The following is a 26,605-nucleotide window of genomic DNA, read 5'->3' as shown; positions in this document are numbered from 1 at the left end:
AATAATAATAATAATAGAAGCAGGTATTATATTATTAATAATAGAAGCAGCTTATTGTACTTACATGGAGTTATACTACAATTTTGTCCTGCTCATGGGTTTCTGTAGGGTTCTTCATACATGTGGTCTGTAGTGGATAGGTTCCAAGATCCCAAACTGACATCAATATCTAAGGATGTTTAATTCCCTTATATGTATATACATTTGCATATAATCCACATACCTCCTCAATATACTTTAAGCCATTTCTAGATTAATCATAGTACCTAATATGACTGAAATGTGTATTTTAGAGAATAATGAAAATGAAAAGCTTCTGTGTTAAATACAGATCCAATTTCCCCCCAAATATTTCCTACCTGCAGTTGGTTGAAATTACTGCTGTTGGGAGCTGAGGGTAATAATCTGGATATTTGACTTGATCATTAAAAATACACAAACATAAAGGAAAAGAACATCTTGAATTGATGTATTTTCTGCCACCTCAGAGTCATCCCAGCTACTCCCTCCATCCCACCTGCTCTCATAGCTGCACCCCCCCACCATCTATCCCAGTTACCCCTGCTGTGCCAGCGCTTTTCTTGCTAATATACTGACTTGAAACCACACTGAAGAGAGCTATGGCTGGTCCCTCCCTCCCCTTGCTCCGCTGTCTCTGTGGAGAGCTTTGTCACACCACATCTGAGCTTTTTTATTTATAAATAGTAAATCTGTCAAGCAAAGTGGTGGTGGCTGAGCAAGCTGGTAATTAAAAACTGCCACTTGCTGACATGGTTCTTTTTATTCAGTTGATATAGATATGTAGAAAGAGGAAGTTTAATGATCTCAGTTAGTCTAGGTCTTACTCAGAGAGCTGGATTTAAATGTACACTGAAACCTAAAATTCCCTTTGATTTTAAACGAAAGGTGTATCCAAACACTATTATAAAAAAATAAATAAGCAAGCCAAACCATTAACCATCTAAAACACAGTTTGGCCGATAGCTATATTCTGTATAGCAGACATGGATAACCACTGCATAGAAAGATTGGGATATAAATACATATTAGACCTATCTTATGAAATAAGTGCTTGGGAGTTTTTCAGGTAAAAAAGTTGGAGGCAGTATATACATCCTAAAGGGGAGTGTTTATTAATTCCTCCTGGTTTTGGTTTTGCTTTTTTTTTTAAGACAAGAGCAAGTGATGAGATTACAGGTGAACTACCAGTCAAATACTTCCAAGTATAGTTTTTCAAAATTGATAATTTATTTTGCTGAATAGACAGTTTTATAGTGTTTACTGTATTGAATAGGATATGGGCCAAGTAGAAGGGATAGTTATTGTAAGTTTCATGTCTACTCTATAAAACAGACTGTTTCCCCCACTGTAGATGAGAACACAGAGACAAGGGCAGGTTACATAATTGCCTAAAGTTATATAGCTGTGACTGTCTGCGATAGCATTCAAACCAAGCCTTGTGTGGACTTCCTGCTCCTTCTGCTTCCCTGTCTGATAAGCTAATGAGTAAAAAGGGAGGGGACCTTTTACTAAATTGAGCCTGCGTACAGGAAACCAAGTGTGAAAGCTCACATTCACATGTGTTTTAGTTAGCTTTTCTATTGCTGTGAAAAGACACCATGGCCACAGAAACTCTTATGAAGGAAAAATGCTCAATGTGGTGGTGGCTTATAGTTGCAGAGGCTTAGTCCATTATCATCATGGTGAGACATGGTTGCGTGCAGGCAGACATGGTGCTGGAAAAGGGGTTGAGATACCTACAAAGGAAGTGATCTGGGTCACTGAGTGTGGCTTGAGCATATATAGAACTTCAAAGTCTGCCCCACAGTGACACACTCCCTCAAAGGTCATATCCACCAGAACAAAGCCACAGTTCCTAATGGTGCTACTCCCTATGAGCTTATGGGGCAATTACATTTAAACTACCACAGCATGTGTGCTTCCATAGGTCACATTGTTGACTTGAGAACCCGTCTTTTACCACTTCAAGGATTTTCATACCAATTCCCTCTTTTATGTAGAAACTGATGATCAAATACTTGTCCAGGGAATTTGCCTACCATTGCCAATTTGCTTATAGAAAAACAATTTAATCTTCCTATCAAAAGGCACAACTTGTTACCTTTCGATCAGTTTTCATTGATAGCTGTGTCCAAACAGTGCAGAAATATAATTAAGGCTTGATTTTTGTGCCAACGAAATCAGAATTACACAGATAGTGAAATGCTTGGGGGTTAGTCGTTCATATGAAAGGTAATCTTGATTTTACTTGTGTTGCTTCTTGATACTAACTATAGAAACAAAATACTCATAGGTCAAGAAGGAAATGATGATGACATCATTCTATTTTCCCAACCATGACATAATTTTTCTCACAATTCAGAGCTCAGGCATGATAAAGGCTCTTTATCATGGGCATGGAAAGATGGTAAAGAATTGACCTGTGTGCTTCTGATAAGGACAGAGAGGCAATGTGTCTGTGCTTTAGGACTGCCAGGGTCCCCAAATGATGTTTAGTGACCCCACCTAGCAGCTTTTCTAACACTGACCCCTATGACAGGCATTCTAACATTCTCTAAGTCAGGCAGTCACACCTTTTACCATCCCTATTGGTGATCCTCTTAATTTCCAGAACCAACAGGAAGTCAGCTTTATGAAACAAGGGCTTATTTATACACTCGGCATGCAAGTGATGACATGTTAAGTTCATATGTCTGTAAAGATATTTTTTCTTTGCATTCTTGCATACTATGGTTGTTTTGAAAATGTATTTTAAATTTGTATTTATTTACTTATTTATTTTAAGTCATCTGTCTTTCTTGCTGTGTATACATGTGACTATATACACATTTGAGCAGAGGTGCCAATGAAGTCCAAAAGAGGCAGGCAGATTCCCTGGAACTGGAGTTGCAGGTGCTTGTGAGCCTAGTGACAAGGGTCCTGAACACTGAACCCGGGCCTTCCCTTTAAGAGCAGTATGTGCTTTTCTTTTTTGGTTTTACGAGACAGGGTTTCTCTGTATTATTTTGGAGGCTGTCGGTCCAGCCTGGCCTCGAACTCACAGAGATCCGCCTGCCTCTGCCTCCCGAGTGCTGGGATTAAAGGTGTACGCCACCACCACCCGGCCAGTATGTGCTCTTAACTACCCAACCATCTGTCTAGCCCCTACACGGAGATTTTATACCCAAGTTTACTTCCTGTTTGTTGTTTATCACCATGGGGATTTTAACCTCTTAAGCTGTGTGCTGGATGTCTTTCCTAAAACCAGAAAACGTCAGGTATCTTGTCTTCCGAGAGCGTTCCTGTCATGCAGGCGGTGTCGTGATGTAGAAAGTCAGCCAGCTTTCACAGTTGTGTGCTCCTATAGGAAGGTCACGCTGACCCCACTGTGGTCTGTATAGCAAGAACAATCAAAAGCATATGTGTTCAATCATCTCGGAAAGCCAGGAGGGAAGTTCAGGTTGACTTATTCCTCACGAGTGATGGTCTAAATGTCTTCAGCAGCTGCTAGGGGAAGGGATCATCAGTGAGGAAAAACTTCTTAGTGAAGAGGAGAGGATGATGATGATGACTGATTGGGAGGGCCTGAGGAGAGTTAAATAAGCCCTGAACACATCTGCCATAGCTGGGAAACAAAGACAGGGCTTTAGTTAAGAGGAGGAAGATATTGCTCACTCAACAGACTGAAGAGAGCATTTTTACTGCTCACCTGCTTGTGTTACTGACGTCCCACAAGTCCTTAAATTGTTCTAAAGACTTTTTCCCTCCCTCTCCCTCCTTTGCTTCTTCTTCTGTTTCCCTCCCTCTCCCCTGGTTTTCCCCTGCCATCCCCATGCTGGGCAATCACTCTGCCTCTGAATCACATCCCCAGCCCTCCAGATTTTTAAATGATCCTTTTTTTCTCTTCCAGTTTATGTCAATGAGAAGGGAAGTAGATGGAACCACAGCAATGTAATAGCTCCCAAAGTCTGAAGCATTAGGACTGATGCCTCAAAATCAATCTGATCCTGAACTTTTGTACCAAGTGAATAATCGTGCACTTTTGGACAAGAAAGAGTAGGAAAGTGTGCCTCTTGTATGTGTGTGTGTGTGGGGGGGGTGTCTGTGCATGTGTGTGTGCCTGCCTCTCTGTGTGTAAGGGAGCGTGTGTGCCTGTGCAAGCCTGTATGTATGTATGAGCCATGCATAAGTGTGTGTGTGCTTGTGCATGTGTGTATATGCCTCTGTGTGTGTGTCTGCACATACATGTTTTTAAGATAGAAGGGATCTTTCTTTGTTTGCTTTCTCTTGTGATGATAAAGACCATGGCCAAATGCAACTTGGAGAAAAAGGTTTATTTCATCTTACATCTCGCTGTTCTTCATTGTAGGAAGCCAAGGCAGGACTCAAGGAAGAAACCCAGGGGTTTGGGGAAATAAAGGGAAGGCCATGGTGGAGCTGCTTACTGACTTGCTCCTCCTGACTTGTCCGGTGTCCTCTCTTATAAAGTCCAGGACCGCCTGGCCAGGGGTGGCATTACCCCTCAGCCATGTGGGTTCAAATGATGTAATACTCCTATGTAAGGAACCAAAGGCAATTCTTTAAAAGAAAAGAAGAACAAAATAGAGTAAAATTAACTATTTCTTCATGGAATCAATAAGCTAAGAGACTTTACCAAAGTAATATCCTTGAGGACTAGCTCTAAACTTAGTAGGGTTATAATTCCTGGGATGAGGAGACCCCTGTGTATTGAGCAGGCTCAATTGTCAGAAGAATCATTATGCTCATTTTTAAAGTGTGTGTGTGTGTGTGAGAGAGAGACAGAGAGACAGAGACAAAGAGAGACAGACAGTGGAGAAGTGGGTGACATTGTCTCCTCTATTTTAAGAATTCCTTTGTGGCTTATAGTTTTATTTGTTACTTCTTTTTCAACTAATAAACATCTTGTATCTGTAGCAACTGACAACCTTCATGGACAACACAGCATTCTCACTCAGAGTACAAAGTTTACATTAGCACTCACTCCTGGTGCTGAACATTCTGTGGGTTTAGGCAAGTAGAAAGTGGCCTGTAATTTATCCTTCCTTCACTTGTGCTGTGTGACACAATTCCTGGGGAGACATAAGCAAATGTCTACCCACCCCATATAGGGAACCAACAAGAGAGCAGAATAAGGATGTCATCTAAGTCCAACTTGGTAAATGAATGAATTTTATTGGGTGACTAACAGCAGTATAGTTGAGAAGTTACTTATAGGAGCAGAAATAACTCAACCCATAGTACATCACCAAAGTCTACTTAGCACACTGCGTAGCCTGCAGACTGCTCAATGGGTAGAGTATGTCTTTTCAGGTAGCTGCCTTGGTCTCAGTGTCTTCTAGGCAGCCTAGCTTTTCTGTCTTTCAGCGATGCTTACAGCTTCTGCATGCTCAGAGAAGGAAGGGTCTTGTATATCTAGTCAGGTTCAGGGACTTCCTGAAGCCTTTGGATCCTTTATCGCCTAAGTTAAGGAGCTTCCTGCTGGCTGGAGTGCCTCGCTTCCCTCAGAACATTGTGTCTGAATTAGCTTTCCTCAGACTGTGGGTTTCCTGTTGCAGAAAACTGCTACACAAAACCCTCTAACCCCTGGCTGCTACTGATCCTCTTATTGTCTCCCCAGCTTTGCCCTTTACAGAATGCCAGATAGTTAGGATCACACAGTAAGTAGACTTTCGAGTGGTCTTCTGCATTTAGACATTTATGATTCCTTCACATCTTGAGGATTCGTTTCTTTTCAGCACTTAATGATATTCCAGTGTATGGATGTGACACTTTTTCCAGTCACCTATTGACAGACATCTTGGTTGCTTCAAAGTTTTGGCAAGTACGAATGAAGCTACTGTAAACATACATGTGAAGATTTTTATCTGGAAATACCCTTTCTGTTGGCTAATTACAAAGGAGTTGGACTGCATGATAGGAACTTATTTATAAGAAATTTCCAAACTGTCGTCCATAATTACTGGAACATTTCCATCTCCATCATCAACACATGAGAATCCCTAATGCACCACATTCTCAGTAGTTTGGTGATTGTCAGTGTTTTGGATTTTGACCTGTTTAGTAGTAGTATCTGTAGCAACAGTTCACTATTGTATTATCTTAAAATGATAGATGTCATACATCTTTTCTTATGCCTCCTTGGTATCTGCATATCCACTGATGAGGTGATATCTGCTCAGTTCTGTGTGTGTGTGTGTGTGTGCGCACGCACATGTGTGCGTGTGTGCATGCACATACACTCATATGTGCATGTTGTGTTAATAAGCACTGAACACAGGGTCTTGGTCATAGTAGGAAAACACTCTACTACTGAGGTACAGCCCTAACACCATTGTACTGCTCATTTGCTAATCAAATAGTTCATTTTCTTATTGTTAAGTCTTAGGCATTTTGTATATTTTGAATAATAATAGTTTACCAGATTTGTACTCTATAATACATTCTCCTAGTCTGTAGCTACCTTCTTATTCTCTCAGTGCTGTGCTTTCAACTTTAACACAGTCTGGTTTGTCAATTACTTACTCCATGAATTTAGTATTAATATCTAAAAAGTCATCAGTTGTAGACCCAGGCCTAGTGACACATACCTTCAGATCCAGCTACTCAGGAGATTGAGGTAGGAAGCATGCCTGTGCTCATAAGTTCTATACCAGCCCAGAAAGCATGGCAAACCCTAATAAACAAACAAATACATACATAAATTCCATCTCTATGCCAAAGGTCAATTAGATTTTATCTTATGTTGTCTATGGTTTGGGTATTTTACATTAGGTGAATGATCCAGTTTTAGATAATTTGTGAGTAGATGCAGGTTTGAGTCTATATGTATCATATATACCACACTGTCATCCCACAGAGAACAAACTAGAGCAGGCTAGAGTATCAAACATACTGTAGAAGGTTTGGTGAGTTCACTGAAGTTTAGATACATGGTAAGTTCACAGAGGGTTTCATGGGTGGTTAGTTTACTGATGTCAATGACACGAACATCAAAAGACATACCACGTCTGAGCCCAGAGTTCTTAGGTACCAGGGACAGGATGAGAAATATGGAACTTGAGAGAGTAGAATTAGTAGCTAGTTTCCCAATCCAAGTAGAAAGGAAGAAGTGGGAAAGAATACCAGACAAACAAGTGGGTCTACACCAGGTGACATGATGCTTGATTAGAAGTTATGGTTGCTTCCTTCCATCCTTAACAAGCTGCTGAGTGATGCTGGGACCATAGTGGAACCAGAATGAGCCAGGCTCTGTGGGTGGTGTGGCTGTTTGTGTTGGCAAGGAAAGCTAGTCTGGCTTCCCAGCTGAGCTTCAGTTTCCGATAGTGAGTCCGGAGTAATTAGTACTTGTGGGCGTTTGTGACTGCTGAATCCTCCAGGATGCAACACTGTGTTGTGGGTCCTTAGAGTCTATCTCTAGTCCTAAAAGCTTGCTCAAACTCTTTGGCATTTACCCACTAACCTTCCCAGTTTGCATATTCTGAGTATATTTCTACGCTAGCTGTGAGATGTGTCAGTAGAAGTGAGTAAGTACTAAGGGTGATTCAGATGAAGTTCCCTAACCCAAGGAATTCACACTCAAGGCATATCAGTAGCTTAGGAAAGTTCACAACAGAGGGGTGGGTGTCAACTGTATTTGTTGCTTGTGGTGATATCTTGCTTGTACAAATAAAGCCTGTCTGAAGGTCACAGAATGGAGCTTGCCACTGACTAACCATAGAGGTTTGGATGTCTAGGATGTGAGACAGCTGAGTGGAATCAGGTTATAAGCAGGGAGAAACAGGAACTCACTCTCTTGTCTGCTTAGATGTTTGGGAAGTAAGGTGTGGCAGTGGTTTGCTGCTCCTTCTCTCTGATTTTCAGCATTTTCTTCTATATCAGACTCTGGGTTTTTATCATGTAGACCAATTAAGAACTCTTATACATTTTGGCGACCAACGTCGGACACAAACCCACTACCCTGAGATTGAAGGTCTCATGCTCTACTGACTGAGCTTAAGCAAGATATCACCACAGTTGCTAGCTTTGTTACCAATTTCCACATTGGTATAATGTCCATTTTAACACCTACTGCTATGTTAGTGCCAGCGGCTGGGAGACACAGCATTGCTATTCCTATTTCTGTGACACAAGAGGGCCTGAGGCAAAGAGCAATGTCATCTAAATGGTCTTTTCCCACAGTGTAAAAAGTAAGAACAGCCATGCCTCAGAGTTGTAGGAAAGGTAATAAATAATCTTTCCCTTTGGAGTATTTAAAATTGTTAAACTTACACCTCCATCCTCCCTTACACCTCCATCCTTTGTCAAACTTGACTCGTACTTCTAGTAAAAATGGTTAACAGTTGCAGCTTAGCCTTCTAGTGAATATCATGTTTATTATTTTGAATGCATAAGACTAAGCTTTGACCAAAGAATACTCAGTGGAGTATTTGTTGTTGCTTTGTGAACCCAAAAGTTGAAAAGTTGTCAGGAAATTTCCAGTTTACAAACTTGTTTGTTTCCCGTTCACTATATAATCTTTACTGTGGTATATTCTGGAACAATATTTGGGAAGTATTTGCAGCCTTCTGTATAAGCATACACCCTAGCTTCACAATGGGACAATGGGCTTCATCCCTGTTCTAAGAGTCTCACAGCCAAGGTCTAAGCAGTAGTGTCATCAAGTAAAGGCACTCAGACACTCCAAGAAACCAGGGGAGATGGCCTCAGAAAGCTAAGGGTAACTGAACCTGATATCACCCCACCAGAAAGTGTTTAACCTGCATAACCAAAGATGAGTAAGTACCAGAACTCTAACCTCGACTGTTCCTACTTCAGCATGACCTTAGGAAAGGATTTAGTTCCTCCATCTGTCTATAAGCTAGGTGTTGTATGGTCAGGCTCCTGTTTGCCTCTAAGGAATTCCTAGTGTGCAGCTCCAGTGGGTAGCTCTATAAGGTGGTGGCTTCCAATCCAGTCTCTAAACTGCTTTTCCTGGGGAAGTCTTGCTGCTTCAGTCCAGCTCTGTGCCTCCCTTCCAGAAGATCCCACTGCCAACAAGAGCTCTGGTCAAGAGTCAGAGTCTATTCCAGAGTATACAGCTGAAGAGGAGCGAGAAGACAACCGACTATGGAGGACAGTGGTGATTGGAGAGCAGGAACAACGGATTGACATGAAGGTCATCGAACCCTACAGGAGAGTCATTTCTCATGGAGGTAAGACCTCAGCCTTGGAGGGGCTTCCAATCCCCTTCAGAGGCTCCAGCACACTTCTTAGACTCAGCCCAATAGCTATTTATTCTACCAAAAAATTTATTCTCCTATGAACCACATTAAAGATGGGACAGACAAAAGTTAACCACAGTAAAAACCTCTATTCCAGCAAGGGACTCAGGAGAGGGAAAAGTGTGTTTACCTGGGGGTTCCAGGAATGCATGTGGCTTTGATTAAATTGGAGACTCAGAAAAAAGTCAGATGAACACAGGCATTGTGTTGCATGTTGTTGACTTCAGAAAACATCATTGGCTGTTTGATGTGTCTGCTGCATGCATCCCTTTCCTGCAGTCCTGAGGCATCTCTCCACCAAGGCCCAATCTCGCAAGGCAACCATTGCTGTCAGTGCCTCTGCCTTAATGAGAACTAGGAAATAAGTTCTGGAAGTTCATTAAGAGTTTGTTTTGTTTCTCAGTGCTGGGGGTTGAAGCTAGGGCCTTGAATATGCTATGCAAAGGCTTTGCCACTGAACTGTATCCCCAGCCCTTCTCGATCCAGCATCAAATCAATAGCATTTGCTTTCTAATATGCACACAAATGTCTTAGCCAACCATCCCTCCCCAATAGACCCATGAACACCAGGCCACACAAGGAAACTGATTGACAGAGAAAAAGGATAACCTTGGGAGCCTTTGACCTGACCTTCATTATTCTTGCCCTGCTGTGTAGTCTGGAATGGCAGTGTGACCCTGTGATAGCTGCTGTGGGCAGCAGGAGGACCCTGTGGGAGGAATCTCTTCCTTAGCCCTTTGGAAGGAAGCTGAGCAAAGCTTGTGGAGATTGAGAGAGGACTAAAGCCAGCCTCTTGCTAGGACGACAAGCTGAACTTGAGCCCCTATTCTTGCTTTACGGTGGCTCTCTGGTATTTTTGGTTTGTTTGCTTTGGGGTAGTAAAAAATAAACAAACAAACCTCACAAAGATTGACTATAAAAGTGACCTGTGTGTTCTCTAAAATGCACAGGGAAAATAGATAAGTCTGCCGGGGTAAATCAAAGTCACATGGGGATGATGTCTGCACATGTTTGCCCTTAGCTCTTGGCCTCAGAGGCCCATGTCATGAGACAACAGGCCCACAGTTCTACTGTTACCATAAAGGCCAAACTACCTCTTGATACCTTAGTAATTTAGCCTTTGTTTTTTCAAGTTCAGTCAAATCAAATGGGTTGGGTAGCCTAATGTCCAAGTCACTGGAATCAGGCCAAGCTGTCACCAGGAGTACACTGGTGGGCAGGACTATCTCTGCCTGCCATGGTCTCTTTAAAGTCCATGTGTGACCTCATAGGAACCTGGTTTGCTGAGCTCCCTCCCTGCCACCTCCTCCCCTTGGCACTTGCTCCTCTCCACACATTATGTGGCGTGCATTTGGTTTTTGTCTGAGTGACTGTCAGTTTGCTTTTGAAGAGAAGGCCACCTCTCCTTTCCCTGGCTCTGCCTCAGTCTCCTTCAGCCGCATGAATATGCCTCTGGCTGTACCCTCCGCCCACTACTGAGAAGCCGCCACCTCCTACACGCTGGACAGCTTTGTGCTCTAGGTAAAAATTGCTCAGATGTTACTTCTGAATTTGACAAAGTTTAGTCTTCCGTGTTGGAAACTCACATCACTCTCCCAGTCTCTGATGACCAAGCATCTTAGCTGCTAACTATTGGCTTCTGGTGAGCATATCAAAACAGACTGAACAGAGAGTCTTGCTTCTGTGCTCCATATTGCTCTGAAGGGGTTTCCTATCAGCCCCAGAGAAACTTCTGGTAGGGCAATGTTCAGTGCATGAAACTGCAAGGTGGGAGCAATCAAAAGTTTGAAGAAAATGACCTACTGTCAGATGCTGCCCAGTGGTCACTGCTGTGTTTGTAATCCACTCCTCAGATTTGGTGGCCTCAGCATAGACACCCTGTGCACAGTTTAGAAGCTGAGTTCAGACTCTCTGACCTTGGTACATCCCCTTACCTTCTCTGGCCTTAGTTATTCTATCAGCTGAAAGAGGCCAAGTGTGATGATATCAGTGTTCACATCCTATGGCCACATGAGTGATATCCTCAAAAAACAAAAAAGGCAAAAAGCAGGATGGGTGATTTTACATAGCCAGTGTCATGTGGAAGCCAGAACTGACATTTTTTAAAACTTAGAGCTGAAAACAAGCTCGCTGAATAACCAAGAGCAATCATACCAAAGGATACTAACAAGGAGTTTCCTGTCTTGTTCTCTTTTTACTTCTCTTATTTCACTCTAGGAGACTCAGGTAACCTTCTCTGCAGTGTTGCTGGACAAAAGAGCCTGGAAAGAATGAGCAGAAGAGTTGCTGGCTGGTGTGTGTGTGTGTGCGCGTGTTCTGTTGCACCTGTGACATCTTTCCTTCTCTCTCCATTCCATTTGCTGGCCAGCAAACTTGTGTCACATCTCTTTCATGCCTCTTGTGTCACCTCAGGTAAGGTCTGCCATCACTGATCCGTAGGGCCTCAGGAAGATCCATGGTGGAATTGCTGATACCACCTCCCCTCACCACCCCGATGCAGAACATGCACCTATGTCCACTTCTTGTTCAATGAGAACAGAGTCTGACTAATTAAATATGTAAACAAATCAAACTCCAAGCCAGGCTTGCAATTCCAGCTACTTGGGAGTCTGAGACAGGGAGTTTCTAAATTTAGGGCTTTCTTAGGCTATACAGCAATTCCTGGCCAACCTGAGCAACTTATTGAGACCCTGACTCAAAATGAAATGTAAAATTAAGACTATAGATGTGGCTCAACAGTAGTACTGCCATAGCCTGCACCGGGATTTAACTGCAATCCCCAGTACAGACAGAGACAAAGCAAGTTTCATAGGAATTACACTATTTCCAACTTTACCTGAAAAGTGGCATGATTTGGGGTAGAAATTGAGAGGTTAGTTGGTCCCCCAAAAAGCATCTGTAGAGAAGACTAAAAAGCAAAATTTCTCACTCTAGTTACTGTTTTTGCCCAGTAAATTTTGTTGTTTTGTTTTGTTTTTGAGATAGGACCTTGCTATGACCTAGCTGCTCACTTACCAGTGAGCTGTTTTTCTAAGTAAATCCAATGCCTCACTACAGAGTTCACAATCTGGGGGACACACTTCCATGTGGGAATCCTTTTCTTCTAGTGCCTTTCTTGTGCCACCTCCTGTTCTCTTATTTTCTTCCCTTTCATTTTGCCCCATCTCTTCTTGTGGCTCCTCTACCCAAAGTGCTGGGGGCCGCTTTCCTTTGTAAATGTCAGCATCTTTTGAACAAAGCTAACCCCTCACATAGATAGCGGTCCCTGTGGATGCCTCTGTTCGATGATGCAGAGATTGTAATGCCACCGCATTCTGAACACGCTAACATTACCTAGGGTTTCGCTTCTCCACAAGCAGAAAACACAACTGAAGAGTCCTGATCTCAATGGTTTTGACACCACAGCCAACAACTACATTTATAAAGATGTGTTCATGCTGCTTTTTCCCACCAGGACTGTGGCATTGACTCTCTTGTGTTGGACACGTATGTTGTCCTGTGCTGTCTGAATTGCATGTCTTCATGTTGGCTCGCTTCTACATCTCTTGTGGATTTCCATTTACTTGTGAGTCCTCAGAACCAAGAACTTCTCACATGAAATGTGATTTCCTCCATGTTAACATTCTAAAAAGAAGCTGGTAGATGACTACATAGTAGGGATGATGGGACTGAAGCAGGAAGTCCAGAAGGAGGCCGAGGGCATGCTGGGTCACAAATATCTGCACCAGATGTAACGTTAACTTACGTTGCATCGTATAAGACATGTGGCATAAACACCCTATCCACCCACAAGGCCACAACTGGATGTATTTGTAGTTCCTTTCTCTCTGCTTTGTTGGTGAGAGTCATAATTGATGTCCTTGGAGGGGAAATCTTATTAAAGTGCTCCTCAAGAGGGAGCCATCCAAATCTACTGCCAACATTTTCCTGCTATGTCACTGCCAGAGCCACAGTCATAGCTCTGAAAGGAAAACACCGAGTTCTGGGAGAACAAGATCAGGTTTAGGAGCACTCTTTTCCTGCTCTGCTCAAAGCTCCAAGGGCCTCTCTACATAATAACTGTAAATTTGGGACAATATAATGTAAACTACAAGCATGTAGATTAGGGATATTTAATGGGCTGGTGAGATGTCTCAGCTGCCTGCTGATATGTGTTCCATGCCTAGAACTCCTATAGTTGAAGGAAAGAGCTGACTCCCATGATTTGTCCTCTGACCTCCATAGGTGTACCAGGGAACATGTGTGTACATGCATCATATACTAAACACTAAATAAATATATAAATTCATAAATAAGAAAAACAAATGTAAGTAAGGTCTAGTGGCATGTGCCTATATACTCCAGCTACTTTAGAAGCGGAGACATGAGGATTGCAAGTTTAAAGGCCCACCTAAGTTACAAAGTGAGTTCAAGGTGAGCTTGGCAGATTAGCAAACCCTTGCCTAAAAATGATTAAGGGCTGGAGAGGCAGCTCAGTGGTGGAATGGTTAGTAGCGTGCTTAAGACTCTAGGCTCGAATGGACATATTTAAAATTGACCAGGGCTGAGGGTCCCCCAGTGCTAGAGTGTGAGTTTAGTACATGTGAGGTCCTGAGTTCAATCCCCAGCACTTCCCCAATGGCAATCCAGGGCACTATCTTCCTTTTTAAGTATCAGAGACATATTTTATTCCACACACTTACCCTTGGGTAGTTGAGTAGCACCTGCCATCAATTTCAGAGATGAGCTCTGAGGAAACAGAATGCTTGTGGGGGAAAAGATGGGGCAATGCTAAAATTATGTCAGTTATTTCAAAAGATGGGAGTGACGTCCCGAGATGTATCTTTATATTCCCCGACTTTCAGAGTTTGAATGGTGCCTTGACTTGCATTTCACAGATCCTATTTTTTTCAACTCCACCTGCAAATAGCACTTCTACGTCCCACCTGTCTCATCCAGAAATGATTCTCAAGTTTTCCCAAATGCACATGTCTTCATAAGGTTCAAAAGAATTTAGGTCAGCCCTATTTTTAGTGCACTGCTTTCTCTAAGATGTGAGGTTGTGAATTCTGTGCTGTTATTCTGGGCCTGGGCAGAATTACCATGTGTTCCTGCACTTCCTGTTGTATCCAGAGAATCCAGGATCACTACAGTCAAATGACTAGGCCTGGAAATCAAAATAAAGGTATTTGGCATGTCTCTCCCCTGGATATTGGAGCGTATGGAATTGCAATTCACTGACTAAATTGTCACAGTTAACTAGATCTGAAACTAAAAGAACCAATGATGGTCTAACAGAATCTCTTTCTCAGCCACCTGAATGAAATTTTGTATAGATTAGCTTGTTTTGTAAATCAGTATTGTTTTGTAAATCAGTGTGTTTGTGTGTGTGTGTGTGTGTGTGTGTGTAGAACATTCCTCAGTATTGTTACTCATTTCATGATATATCTCACAGCACGCAAGCACACACACACCATCAAACAAGACATCAGATTTATCTTTCTAGGAGCAATATGACCTTGTTAAGGAATTTCATTCAGTTACACATATCTTTTTATTTGTCCCTAGGATACTATGGGGACGGTCTGAATGCCATCATTGTGTTTGCTGCCTGCTTTCTGCCAGATAGCAGCCGGGCGGATTACCACTATGTCATGGAAAACCTTTTCCTGTGAGTGGTGATTGGGTTGACATCTGTGGGCACATGATGGCTGATAAGGGGTCTTTAACTAACTGCACGGGTATATGACATAGCCGATCTTAAACCTCCGATAAGAAGCCAGTACTATTTCTGTCAAGGAGCCTTGTTCTAGGGAACTCTGTAGAATGATGGGAAAAGAAAATGAGCTGTGTTTGGCTTATAGTTAAGACTTTTCTAACATTTCCTTTAGGCAAAGGGTTGTTTTTGTTTCTGATAACATGTTCTTAGTGGTGGAAAATGCCCTCACTGACTTTTGCCCTCCTTTAATCTGAGTTGTCCTTAATATTTGATAATATTGCAGACATTTTTTGTGTCACCTTTTAAACCCACATATTTTTCTAGGGTGGTTTCACATACACAAATAAAAGGGCAATGCTGACACATTGTTCTCAAGAAAAAAGAGATAATATGCACCACTATTCTTCAATCTCATTCACTCTATAATTTGAATGTCACTTAGTTTGGGTGTAAATAGAATGAAAGCTTTCATGTGGGAACTGAAACTCTCTCTCTGCCTCCCTGTGATCAGATATGTAATAAGTACCTTAGAGCTGATGGTAGCTGAGGATTACATGATTGTGTACTTGAACGGTGCAACTCCCAGGCGGAAGATGCCAGGACTAGGCTGGATGAAGAAATGCTACCAGATGATTGACAGACGGTATGTGGGTGCCACCATTTAATCACTGTCTTGACTCCTCACTAACTCTCATATCTAATATTCTTCTAGCCTATATAATACAGTCATATCGTGGAGGTAGCAGGGTACTGATCCATGAAGTGGTAAGCTGTGAAAATATTAATGAAAAAGACCACATGATGCGTAAAGCTAAGCAAAGCAAACCCTCCCTAGATTTTATTAACTGTAACCCTGAACCTGGCAGATTTGGTTCACTCTAGACTGCAGTTGTATAGGTACAACTCAGATGAACAAACCGAGGTACCCGTGAGTCTTTCATGATGTCATGTGACCTGGTTACTGTTTTATGTATTAGGGTAGCAGTTCTCCTCCTGTGGGTTGCAACCATCAGAAAACGCATATCCCATGGTCCTAGGGACTGAGACACTGCTCCTCTATAAAAATACAGTTATGAAGTAGGAAAAAGTAATTATTGTTGGGGTCATCACAGTATGAGGAACTAAATTAAAGGGTTGCAGCATTAGGAAGGTTGAGAACCACCACACTAAGGTAATGATGGTTTAGGAAGCCATTGTAATATTTCAGCATTTGTGTCAGTTCAAGGTGTCTGCTAGCCCAGCACTGCCTTTGTGTGACCTTCATCAAAACACTTACCTCTCTGCTAGAACAAACTCTATTGCCATATATATGAAAATGAAATAAAACTACTAATTTATGGTGTCTAGTATGTATTGCATTCCCTTAGATGAGGATTCTTTCATAACGCCACGATTAGTGCCTTGTTAAATTTAACTAAAATTTGTTTTATGATCTAACAATAATAGAAGTAGCATTGTTAATACTGAAGAATGTACCTGAAAACCAAGAATTATTAAAATGGTAAATTTTCTTTATGTATAAGAACAAAATAAGGCTTAGTCAGACCAAATAAATTATCAAGGGATAAACAATGTAGCTTAGCTGGAATCATGCCCACCTAACTCACATGAGGCTCTACATTCCATTACCTGTATACCTATAATCCCTTCATTCAGGGGGGTAGAGGCAGGAGGATCAAAAGTTAGAAGTAATTCTTAGCTACACAGTGAGTTTGAGGCCAGTCTAAGCTACACGAGACCCTGTCTCAAAAACAAAAACAATAAACAAATAATTAATAGTCTAAATGGTTACTGAAAGCATATTCTTTTCAAGTTAAAAAGATAAGGCTAACAAAATTGAAAAGCATCATTAAGCAAAAATATGCCAATTATTCTAAATTCATATACTGTAAAAGTATCACCCTTCTCTTTTATATTTGTGCCTGTGGGAAAATGAGATTTAAGTGCCAAATTATGTCTCAAAACTTATTTCAGGAAACTGAGGAGATAGTACATGAAATGCTTGCCAGGCAAGCACAATGACCTGAGTTCAGTTCCCATAGGTGTGATGGTGCATGCTTAGCTCTTGGGAGGCAGAGACGACAAGCAGATTCCTGGAGCTCACTGGCCAGCCAGCAGAGTCTGATCAGCTATGCTGGCATCTCAGTGAGAGACTGTCCTACTGGATGGTTCCTGGAGAATGAGACCTGAAATGGGTGTTCTCTACAGGAGTGCATACACACTTACACACATACTCATGTGAACACACACACACACCCGGTGGGGGAGAGTGAGAGAGAGAAAACAAAGGTACTTTTAAAATAATACTAAACATTCTATACATCAACCTTGTAACTTTCCTAGAATCCCTCCCGGAAACATCATGTATTCTTATTTGGGGATCTATTTTCTGTTTTCAGTGGAAAGTAAGTTTAAAATAATACAGAACTGTTTCCGTTTTCAAAATAGGTTGCGCAAGAATTTGAAGTCATTCATCATTGTCCACCCATCTTGGTTCATCAGAACGATCCTTGCGGTGACACGGCCTTTTATAAGGTATAACTGTGATGGTCACAAGATGACTGTATGATGACATTTTCAGAGTGTGTGAATTTTCCTGTAAGCTAAAAGAATCCAGGAAAACTTAATTTACTCCTACCTTCCTGGAAAGATACTTTGGACTATGCATCCAGAGTTCTCATTTAAAGGGCCAGATGTGATGGCACACCTGTAATCTCAGTGCTCAGTAGGCTAAGGCAGGAGCATGACAAGGTACAGGCCATTGAGTTCCATAGAAATTTTCTTTTTTTTTTTTCAAAAAAAGTGATTATTACTTCAGATAAGTATTTTCCACAACCATTGCAAAACCTGACCTCCAAATTGCTTCCTGTAATTTGAAGTGGTGAGAGTCTCATGCCACATAGAAAGAGGATTGGCCAATACTTGTGTGGAGATAGGTTATTTCATAAGAAATAAAACGTTTGGGTGACATGAGACAATAAAGGCTAGGACCAGCAAAATACAGGCCTTAAGTGTGTCATTTCTTCTGGGCAAGAACTGTGCAGCCAGAAAAACTAAGTGAAATTCTGAGGAGTAGTTTGCGGGAGTTGCACTGGGGTCAAAGGTGAGGACTCCTTGTTTTTATTAGTGACTACTCGACACTTTACTTAGGTGCTATATACCATTATGTTTGAGGATATGAAGTAAGTGAGTGGAACACTATTTTCTAGAAACCTTTAAAAATAACATGAAATCTCACATAATCATCAAGGTAGAAAAAACATTTTCCTGGCTCAAAGTTATTAACCAATTTCTCATGAAAACTACAATAGTCTAGAAAAATAGTTAAATATATGTGTGTAGAGAACAGATTTTTCTCTACTGTACCTTGCAGATTTTTAGAGGAAGTGCTATTTTTTAAAAAATATTAAATATGATATTTATTAGGAGTTCTCTTTCCTAGCTCCTAACAATTGAGTAGTAGGGTTCTACATTGACTAAAACGTGAGGGATTTAATGAACTGTCTTTTTTTTTTAATGTTAAGAATTATGAGCTAGTAGCCTGGAGTAGGGCACCTGAATAAATAGGACCCCTGTTCTTCGGTTGTATGTGACAGAAATTCAACTCTAATTGCTTCAAGAGAACAGCAAAACAAAGTACATCCAGTTTCTGAGGGACCTGTACTCAGACCAGTGGTTGGGGCTAGTTGCTTTCTCCACCTCACACATGTTCCTTGGTGCTGCCTGCATTCCCAAAGGGGCTGTTGGTATCCTGCCAAGGTAGCTCCAGGGGTATTCAGTCCTTAGATCTCTAGACCATGGGGTAAGAGAGAACTCAGAAAGCACATGTGAATTTTTTTGTAGCCCAATACTTTCATTGTGGCTGAGTAGATGGAGAAGCACCTTAGGAAGAGCTCTCATCATTTGCAAAAGAATTCAGGGGTAGCCGACCATACAGACCACACCATATAAAGGAGGGAGACGGGAAAGCACTGCTCTCGCCACGACTCGATTCCAGGGCTTTCAGATGTTCCCGCCTCTGAACACAGCTGCAGAGGTGATCTCCACGGGAAGAAGCATGCAGGACTTGAGCTTCGGTCCCCAGCACCCAAGTAAAAAGCAGGGTATGGCAGCTCCTGCCTGTGACTCCAGTGCTAGGAGACAGGGACAGGAGTGTCCTGGGGAAGGGGAGGGGTGCTGACCAGGAAGTCTACCTGATCAGTGAGCTCCAGGTTCAGTGATAGAGAAAGACCCGGTCTCAAAATATAAGATGGAGGAAGACACTGACGTCAGCTTTAACCCTCTACAGATACATGCACACACACATGCACTATACACTCTCAGACACAGACAGCCAGAGAACCAGAGAGTGAACCATCCAGACACACACACACACACACACACACACACACACACACACACACACACACACACGGACACGGACACACACGGACACGGACACGGACACGGACACGGACACAAAACATTTTTTTAATGTAACCCCGTGTTTTAGTTATTTTCCTGTTGCTGTGATAGAACACCATGACCAAAGATGACTTATAGGAAAGAGAATTTGTTTTGGCTGGCATTTCTAGAGGGATGAGAGTCCATGATGGCGGCACAGAGGTGTGGCAGCAAGCAGCAGGCACAGTGACAGGACAGGAAGCTGAGAGTGCACATCTTGAACCACAAACAAGAAACAGAAAGAGCTAACTAGAAATAACCAGAGGCTCTGAATCTCAAACCTGCCCCCAATACCACGCTTCCTCCTGCAAGTCTCCACCACTCTAAACCTCCCGCTTCCAAATGCTACTAACTGGGGACCACGTGGTCAAATGCCCAAGGCTATCGGGGACAGTTGTCATTCAAACCACACACTCCATGTAAAGGATAAAACCTGGAGAGAGATGGGCAGGATTTAGGAACAAGTAGAAAGGTCACTGTCCAGGCAAGAATGACCTCAGCCTATCCCATTTTAAGTGGGCAGAGAGCAACTCTGCATTGAAGAATGTGGTTCCCGTTTTGACTGCCTCATTGTGAAGCTATGTGTGAGCCGTTTGACACCAGGCATTTCTGTTAAGAAAATAAATTCCTGGAATTAGATATCAGTATGTACCAAAGGACTCTTTGAATAGGAAGAAAAATACTTCTTATTCAAACTTTTCCATATAGCTGGCATTTAAGCACTGTTGGTGATCTATCAGGATGAAGCTGAGGAAAGAGTTAAGAATAATGGAGGAACATCAGGGATGAATGCAGGCAGACAGATGGACACAGGGATTTCCTAAATGATGAGCTGTGCTCAAGGTCCAAGGGTCACTGGAGGTCCTTCCTCATTCAGTCCATCTCAGAAGGAGCTGCTCCAAGTCACCTGCTGGAGCCAAGCCCAGGAAAATAGATGCTCCCTGAGTCTCTTACATATGTTGCAATCCCCAGGACAAACCAGACACAGACAAATTATTCAACTTGGAACACGCACATTCTGCAGTTAATTAGGTCTAAGCTGAGTTACTTGTTTGGGGATCATGTAAGAAACACAAAAGCAGTGGCAGGTGCTTGATTCTCAGAGTAAACAAAGGGCAATGAAAACCAAAACAAAACAAAAACCAATGTTTTTTTTTTCTATTGAAGGAAGGGGAGAGAAAGAAAGAGAGAGCATGAAGTTGGATGGATAGGTAGATGAGGGGGGTCTGAGAGGAGTTGAGGGAAGGGAAAGCATGATGAAAACACATTGTATGAAAAAATTTTTATAAAAATACAAACAAAAAAAACAAGAAAAAGTTAAATAGGATTATTCAAAACTCACATCCAAAAGGATCCAAATGTGTGGGGGTGGGGCAGAGCCCACACTGGAGAGAGATGCTTCTGTTTCCCCGGGAGCTACTCTGTTCACGTGCAGCTGTGTGTCATAAATCATGTCTTGGGACCTCCGAAAAGACTGGACTTTTGCTAGTGATAGGATTGCATTTGTGGAAAAATGTTGACTCTCCCAGAAACATAAGCATGGCTGCAAAATACAGCCAATCTCCTGCCCCAATATTGATTTCCACTTGAAATAGGGATCCTGTATGCTTGCTATTCAGATATGTTTCAGGCATGGTGCATTTCTCATTTTGCAAAGGGACCATGTTTAAGAGTGTTCTCTGCCCTCTGCATCAGTGGGGTCTGCAAGTACAGGTTAACCACTGTTAGCAAATATCACACATGTAAAAAATCTCTGAAAACACATTTTTCCCTGAGGGTTTTTTAACTGCTTTTCCCCCCTAAACATGCAGTCAAACAACTGCTTATATGGTCTTGACACTGCACTATTGGATCCAAGGCATCTGGGGGTTGGTGATGGTTCCTGGAACCAGTCACCCATGAATGGTGAGGGAGAGTTGTCTGTAGAATCCAAAATCATGGAACTTATAGAAGTAGGAAGTAGAATGGTAAATTTAAGGGACCAATGTTGTAAGATGCTCAAAGGGTGCACGATTCCAATAGAAAATAAAAAAAGTTCAAGGAAGCCCTTACATAACATGATGGCTAGCATTAATAAAAAGTTTCATATTTTCAAATTTCTAAGAAGGTTGGTTCTAAATGTTTTCACTACAAAAAAATGAGTAGGTGAAGTGGCATGTGTCATCTAGCACAAATGAGCTATTCCACAAAGCACTTGGTAAGTCAGAGTACCTGCTGTGTATGAAAGAAATACGTATATAATTCTTTGTCAATTAAAAAAACAGTGATGGTAATTCCTACTGTTTCTAATTGACATATTTTATATATAGCTACATATTATCTATAGTATATAACAACAGTAAAGAAGAAATCTTCATTTTGGGGTGGGGAGGGGAAAGACAGCCGTGATGGAGATGCAATGCTCATGTATAAACTTCTCAAAAAATAAAAATGTTAAAAAATGGTAACAAAGTAGTGCTTGGTTCACAATAGTGGCTGAGATGTTGTTATTCTTTGGGCTCAGTAAGCTTGCTGGGTCAAGCTTGAGCCTAGCAAGATTTCAGGATGTGGGTGTAGGCCAGTGGCAGAGTGTATGCTTAGTATGTGTGAGAGTCCTATAACCAGTAATGTAGAAAAGAGAAAATGGCTTCGTGAGGGAAGTGTAGCAACTGATGATATGAGGCTCTTCTCCTTTTTCCTCTTGCAGCTCAAAATTCAGCAGTAAAATTAAGTATGTTAGTAGTTTATCTGAACTCAGTGGGCTGATCCCAATGGATTGTATCCACATCCCAGAGAGCATCGTCAGGTAAGTCTGAGGGCCTGGAGTGTTGGTGAGAAATAACACACATTGGAAGAGGAAGAGGAGGTGAGAAACGCTTCTAGAGCAATGAGACATGGCATCTGGTTTTTAAAGGAAATATTAAGTATTATCTAATAAATCAAGCTTTCGCTGGGGCCTCTTTCATACAATATAATGATTAGTTACTGACTTTTAAAATTTTTTATTTCATGCAATTTATTTTGATCATATTTTTCAGCCAAGATTAATATTGATATATAGTAAGTGGGGGTGCTTGGGAGCAATGGAAACTCAGGCAAGCTGTAGCTGTTGGGGCAGTGCCTAGGGTCCTGGAAAACTTACAGGCAGCAAGAGTCACCCCAGGCTAGTGGCTTCTGGGTACTTTGTCTCACAGACTCATAGAATGAATTTCACAGACAATGGGGAAGGTGAGTTTTAGAAAGGAGTTTATTATAGGTTCATATGAGAGCTTATAGATGAGATGCCAGCAAAGTACCTGTATATTAAAGAGCAGGCCCTAAGGAAGGACACCATCAAATGCCCTATCTAGGGGTTTAAGAAGGCTTTTCTAGATTGAGGATGGGGCATGAGGGGAGGTCTTGTCATCCCAGTTGTCCCACCCACCAGGTATTCATGTGACAGTTTTTGTCACAGCCTCATCTATAGCTTCCAGACAACAGTATTCCTTGCTGTGTGAACGAGAAAAGATAATAAGAAACCAGACCAGGACAATAGGCCCTAAACATACTTGCATTTAGCCAGGATAGAACTACAGACATTTCTGGCTTCTGTTCAAGGACAAAAATCAGAACTGCTCCTTTTTGAGGCTGTGACAAAAACACATGAATACCTGACTAGTTTCTGTCTCCCGTTCTCTTCATTTGTCAATCATCTCCTGTATTTCTATACCTTTGCAAAAGATGACAAGGACATTCTGTCTTTTTTGTTTTGTTTTGTTTTTCGAGACAGGGTTTCTCTGTATTGTTTTGGAGGTTGTCCTGTAACTCGCTCTGTAGACCAGGATGGTCTCGAACTTACAGAAATCCGCCTGCCTCTGCCTCCGGAGTGCTGGGATTAAAGGCATGTGCCACCAATGCCCGGCGACATTCTGTCTTCTTAGTGGATATGAATTTCAGGAAGCCTATGAAAATCCCCAGTAGTTTAGTGTTCACATCCATAAAATGGAAGAGTAATTCTCAGAGCATGGGTTGGGCTGAGGATTGAATGAGAGCAGTGAGCAAGAGACTGAGAGCACAGAGCTACAGTGCTGGTGATTATAATTGCATTGCTTTGGAGAATTACTATACTCAGAGCTACAGTGCTGATGATTATAATTGCATTGCTTTGGAGAATTACTGCACTTGACTGGGGAGGGGGTCTACTGAGAAGCTGGACATGGCCAAGAAATTTCCTTCTATTCTCAAGGGCTGTACTTTGGAAAGGTTGCGTCAAGAGAAAGAGTTCTATTTAGAAAGATTCATTTTCTGGAGGAGGAACCTAGCCCCGTGTGTCCCCCGCCACTACTGTACCCCATCTGTGTTTCCTCCTGCCGTTATGATACATTTCAGGGCATCTTTTCTGCCATTTCTTTTACTAGCCCTCATTGCTTCATTTTCACATTGCCATAGCCATAGCTATTTTCTTGCACTGAATAACATCCAAAGCATTTGATCCCAAGCATTCCCAAGACCAGAGTTCAACTGGGTGGAGCCTGACATCAATGGGCTGAAATGCAGTTTATGTTCATTCACTACAGTTGGTTCTCATTAGCCAGGGACAGTTGTGTTAAATGAAGTCATTGTAGACACACAGTGGACACTGAGCAGTTATTCTTGGGGGAAATACAGGCCTGAGATCCTATCTGCCTGCAATGTCTTCGTCCCCTACCAGTACATAACCTTGGCTCATGTGTGTATCTGTCTGAGAAAACTTTAGTCAGCACATCCTGTTGACTCACTGTCTGTGTGCTCAGCTCGGTGTAATGGCAACTGTGTGTGATCACAGCACTCAAAGACTGAAACACAAGGAGCCAGCATCTGACGCCAGCCTGGGCTACGCAGCAAGACCCTTGTTCTCAAACAAACAGCAAAACAAACCAAATCTTGCACTCAAGGCCCCAGCACTACAACTTGTATCTAAAACAATGTTCTAGAACACACACACACACACACACACACACACACACACACACACACACATTCTCTGTGAGGCATGCTGTCCATCTTGTTCTTACAAACAGTAGGTGATATTTGGTAACATGCTTGACTGTTGTTTTAAATAGCATGATCATCAGCCAAAAGCATAAAAATGAGGTTAACATTTACCCAAGAAACTATATAGCTAGGAAGGCACAGACTTTTCCTGCTGGACTTCTACTGATTGTGTGCAGAGGTGGCAACGTGAATTTTTGTCACCTTGTCATGTCCACAAGTGAACAAAAGTACTGCACATTGATTCTGAAAATTTAAGATGTCCTAGTAAACAGGCAAATTTGCAGATACGGAACCAACAAGTAGCAAGGATTCACAGTATATTTATGAATTGTAAATTGTTAATTGTGGCTAATACAAGTAAGTTTTCTCTTCAAAGCCAATCGTGTTGTCTAGGTAAGCGTTTGTCTCTCGTGTTCTTACTGTTTAAAGCAGTGGTTCTCAACCTGTGGGTTGCCACCCCATTGAGGGTTGCACATCAATATTTCCATTACACTTCATAACAGTAGCAAAACTGCAGCCATGAAGCACAGCAAAATGATTTGTGGTTGGAGTCACCACTGTATTAAATGATTGCAGCATTAAGGAAGGTTTAGAACCACTGGTTTAAATCATTTACCTGTCATTTTCCTCATGTTCCTCACTGTCCTCATGGCATCCATTTCTTATCTTGTAAGGTACGATGAAGAAAAATCTTTTAAAAGAAGTGTGAGGTAAAAATCTCAAGATCTGTATTCACGCTGGACCCCCTGTGTGTGTACTCCAGTGTTGTATTTGTGGGTGACCTCAACATGCTGCCTGAGGAAGTCTGTTGTACCAGTCCTTTGAATTCCCCTCAAAGTCTTTGTCCTGAGTGTAAAGCTGTTGAGGTCAACCTGATCTGCTACTGAAACCTACTAAACCAGATACACACCCCTGACTTGGCCCAGGCTGTGAGTTAACTTCAACATGCACTCTGATATGGATGGTCTGAGCTTTATTCAGCCAGCATGTTCCTCATTCCCTGGTGACATCTATATCATCTTTGTGAAGAGATTTGCAAAGTAAACAGACAGGACCACCCAACAGGAAGGAATGCCACCATGCTTAGCTGAGTGTGTCTCAGTGCATCTGGAGACAGTTTTTTTTGGGGGGGGTGAATATACACCACTTACGTTTGCCTCTGCTTTGTGGGAGACGCTCACGCTCTGCTTGCTTTTTGTTTGTTTGTTTGTTTGTTTTCTCCAACGATAATTTTTGCTCGTGCAGACTGGACGAAGAACTGAGGGAAGCATCAGAAACAGCTAAGTAAGCCTTGGTTTTGGTTTTGCGGCTGGTGTGATGTTGGCTTGCGTTTCAGGAATGACTGGAGAAGCTGCATGGCTGCTTTTCATCTTGCCCCGATAATAATGCTGCATCTTGAAACTTCCCGTTCTCCTACTGTCAGTGTAATCACTGATGTTTTTATTATAATCCATTTCCCCCCACAATCTTGGTTAACTTAAGGAAAGCATTTGTCACTGTTTAATTTATTTTTAATGTATCTGAAATTCTAGATATCACCACTAAACACATATCCAGGTATTGTCACATAGAGTGTTGCATCTGAATGGCCCTTTAGATACAGCAGGGCAACAGAACTACTCCAGTTCATGTTAGGAGAAACAGTAGGAAATAAAAATTAGGAAGTTTTTGTAGAGTTAGTTTCATGGCCTTCCAAGATATAAATAACACTCTAAGGCTAGAGAGATGGTCCAACCGTTATGAGCACTGGCTGTTCTAGAGGACCAGGGTTCTAATCCCACATGATGGCTCACAACTATCTATAACTCCAGGTGTAAGGGATCCCAAACTCTCTTTTGACTTCTGCAGGCACTTTATATGTGTAATGCACAAACACATGCAAACAAAATATCCATACACATAAAATAATAGTAAAGATAAACAAATGCTTGATTTAGTCTTGAAGAACTATCACTTAACTCATAGTTTCCAAGCTATTTTGATTGGGAGTGGGCATTGCTCAGTCTTGTGAGGCACGATACTGAAAAAGGCAAAGATGTACGGTTGGGAAAACATAAAATGAACGCATGTCAAATATTGTTACTTGATGAATTATTTAGTGAAGGAACCAGTAACGAGTTCCCATGAACTGGGAGAGAACTAAGTGGTACACCTGTGGCAGTCGCTTCTTCCCTTGTTCCAAGGTACTGCA

At 41.9% G+C, this 26,605-nt stretch overlaps 1 protein-coding gene and 1 long non-coding RNA gene across 13 annotated transcripts in view; one reads left to right on the top strand and one right to left on the bottom strand.

The window, feature by feature from the left end:
- The window catches only part of Prune2 (prune homolog 2 with BCH domain), a 254,327-nt gene that overhangs the window by 217,068 nt on the left and 10,654 nt on the right, over positions 1 to 26,605 (top strand). For 2 of the 11 annotated variants that reach the window (XM_040746657.1, XM_040746633.1), the window contains exons 12-19: positions 9,039 to 9,212; positions 11,499 to 11,507; positions 14,829 to 14,931; positions 15,491 to 15,622; positions 17,428 to 17,514; positions 22,109 to 22,207; positions 25,089 to 25,124; positions 25,660 to 25,698. In XM_040746657.1, coding sequence (XP_040602591.1) covers positions 9,039 to 9,212; positions 11,499 to 11,507; positions 14,829 to 14,931; positions 15,491 to 15,622; positions 17,428 to 17,514; positions 22,109 to 22,207; positions 25,089 to 25,124; positions 25,660 to 25,698 — 679 coding nt within the window. The remainder of the gene's footprint in view (positions 1 to 9,038; positions 9,213 to 11,498; positions 11,508 to 14,828; positions 14,932 to 15,490; positions 15,623 to 17,427; positions 17,515 to 22,108; positions 22,208 to 25,088; positions 25,125 to 25,659; positions 25,699 to 26,605) is intronic. The other 9 variants (XM_040746667.1, XM_040746644.1, XM_040746660.1 and 6 more) reach the window with 7 other exon arrangements.
- LOC121140749 lies at positions 4,320 to 25,672 on the bottom strand. Of its 2 annotated transcripts, none has more exons than XR_005877658.1 (3): positions 25,566 to 25,672; positions 6,609 to 6,694; positions 4,320 to 4,578 (listed from the first exon to the last, which is right to left on the bottom strand). It is a non-coding gene; the product is annotated as an uncharacterized LOC121140749 (long non-coding RNA). The 2 variants fall into 2 exon arrangements; XR_005877656.1 differs by having other exon boundaries at positions 4,320 to 4,554.

Source organism: Mesocricetus auratus, unplaced genomic scaffold (genome assembly GCF_017639785.1).
Source record: "Mesocricetus auratus isolate SY011 unplaced genomic scaffold, BCM_Maur_2.0 Super-Scaffold_4256, whole genome shotgun sequence".
NCBI lineage: Eukaryota > Metazoa > Chordata > Mammalia > Rodentia > Cricetidae > Mesocricetus > Mesocricetus auratus.
The sequence above is the reverse complement of the archived record's forward strand: the minus strand, read 5'-3'. Positions and strand labels throughout refer to the sequence as shown.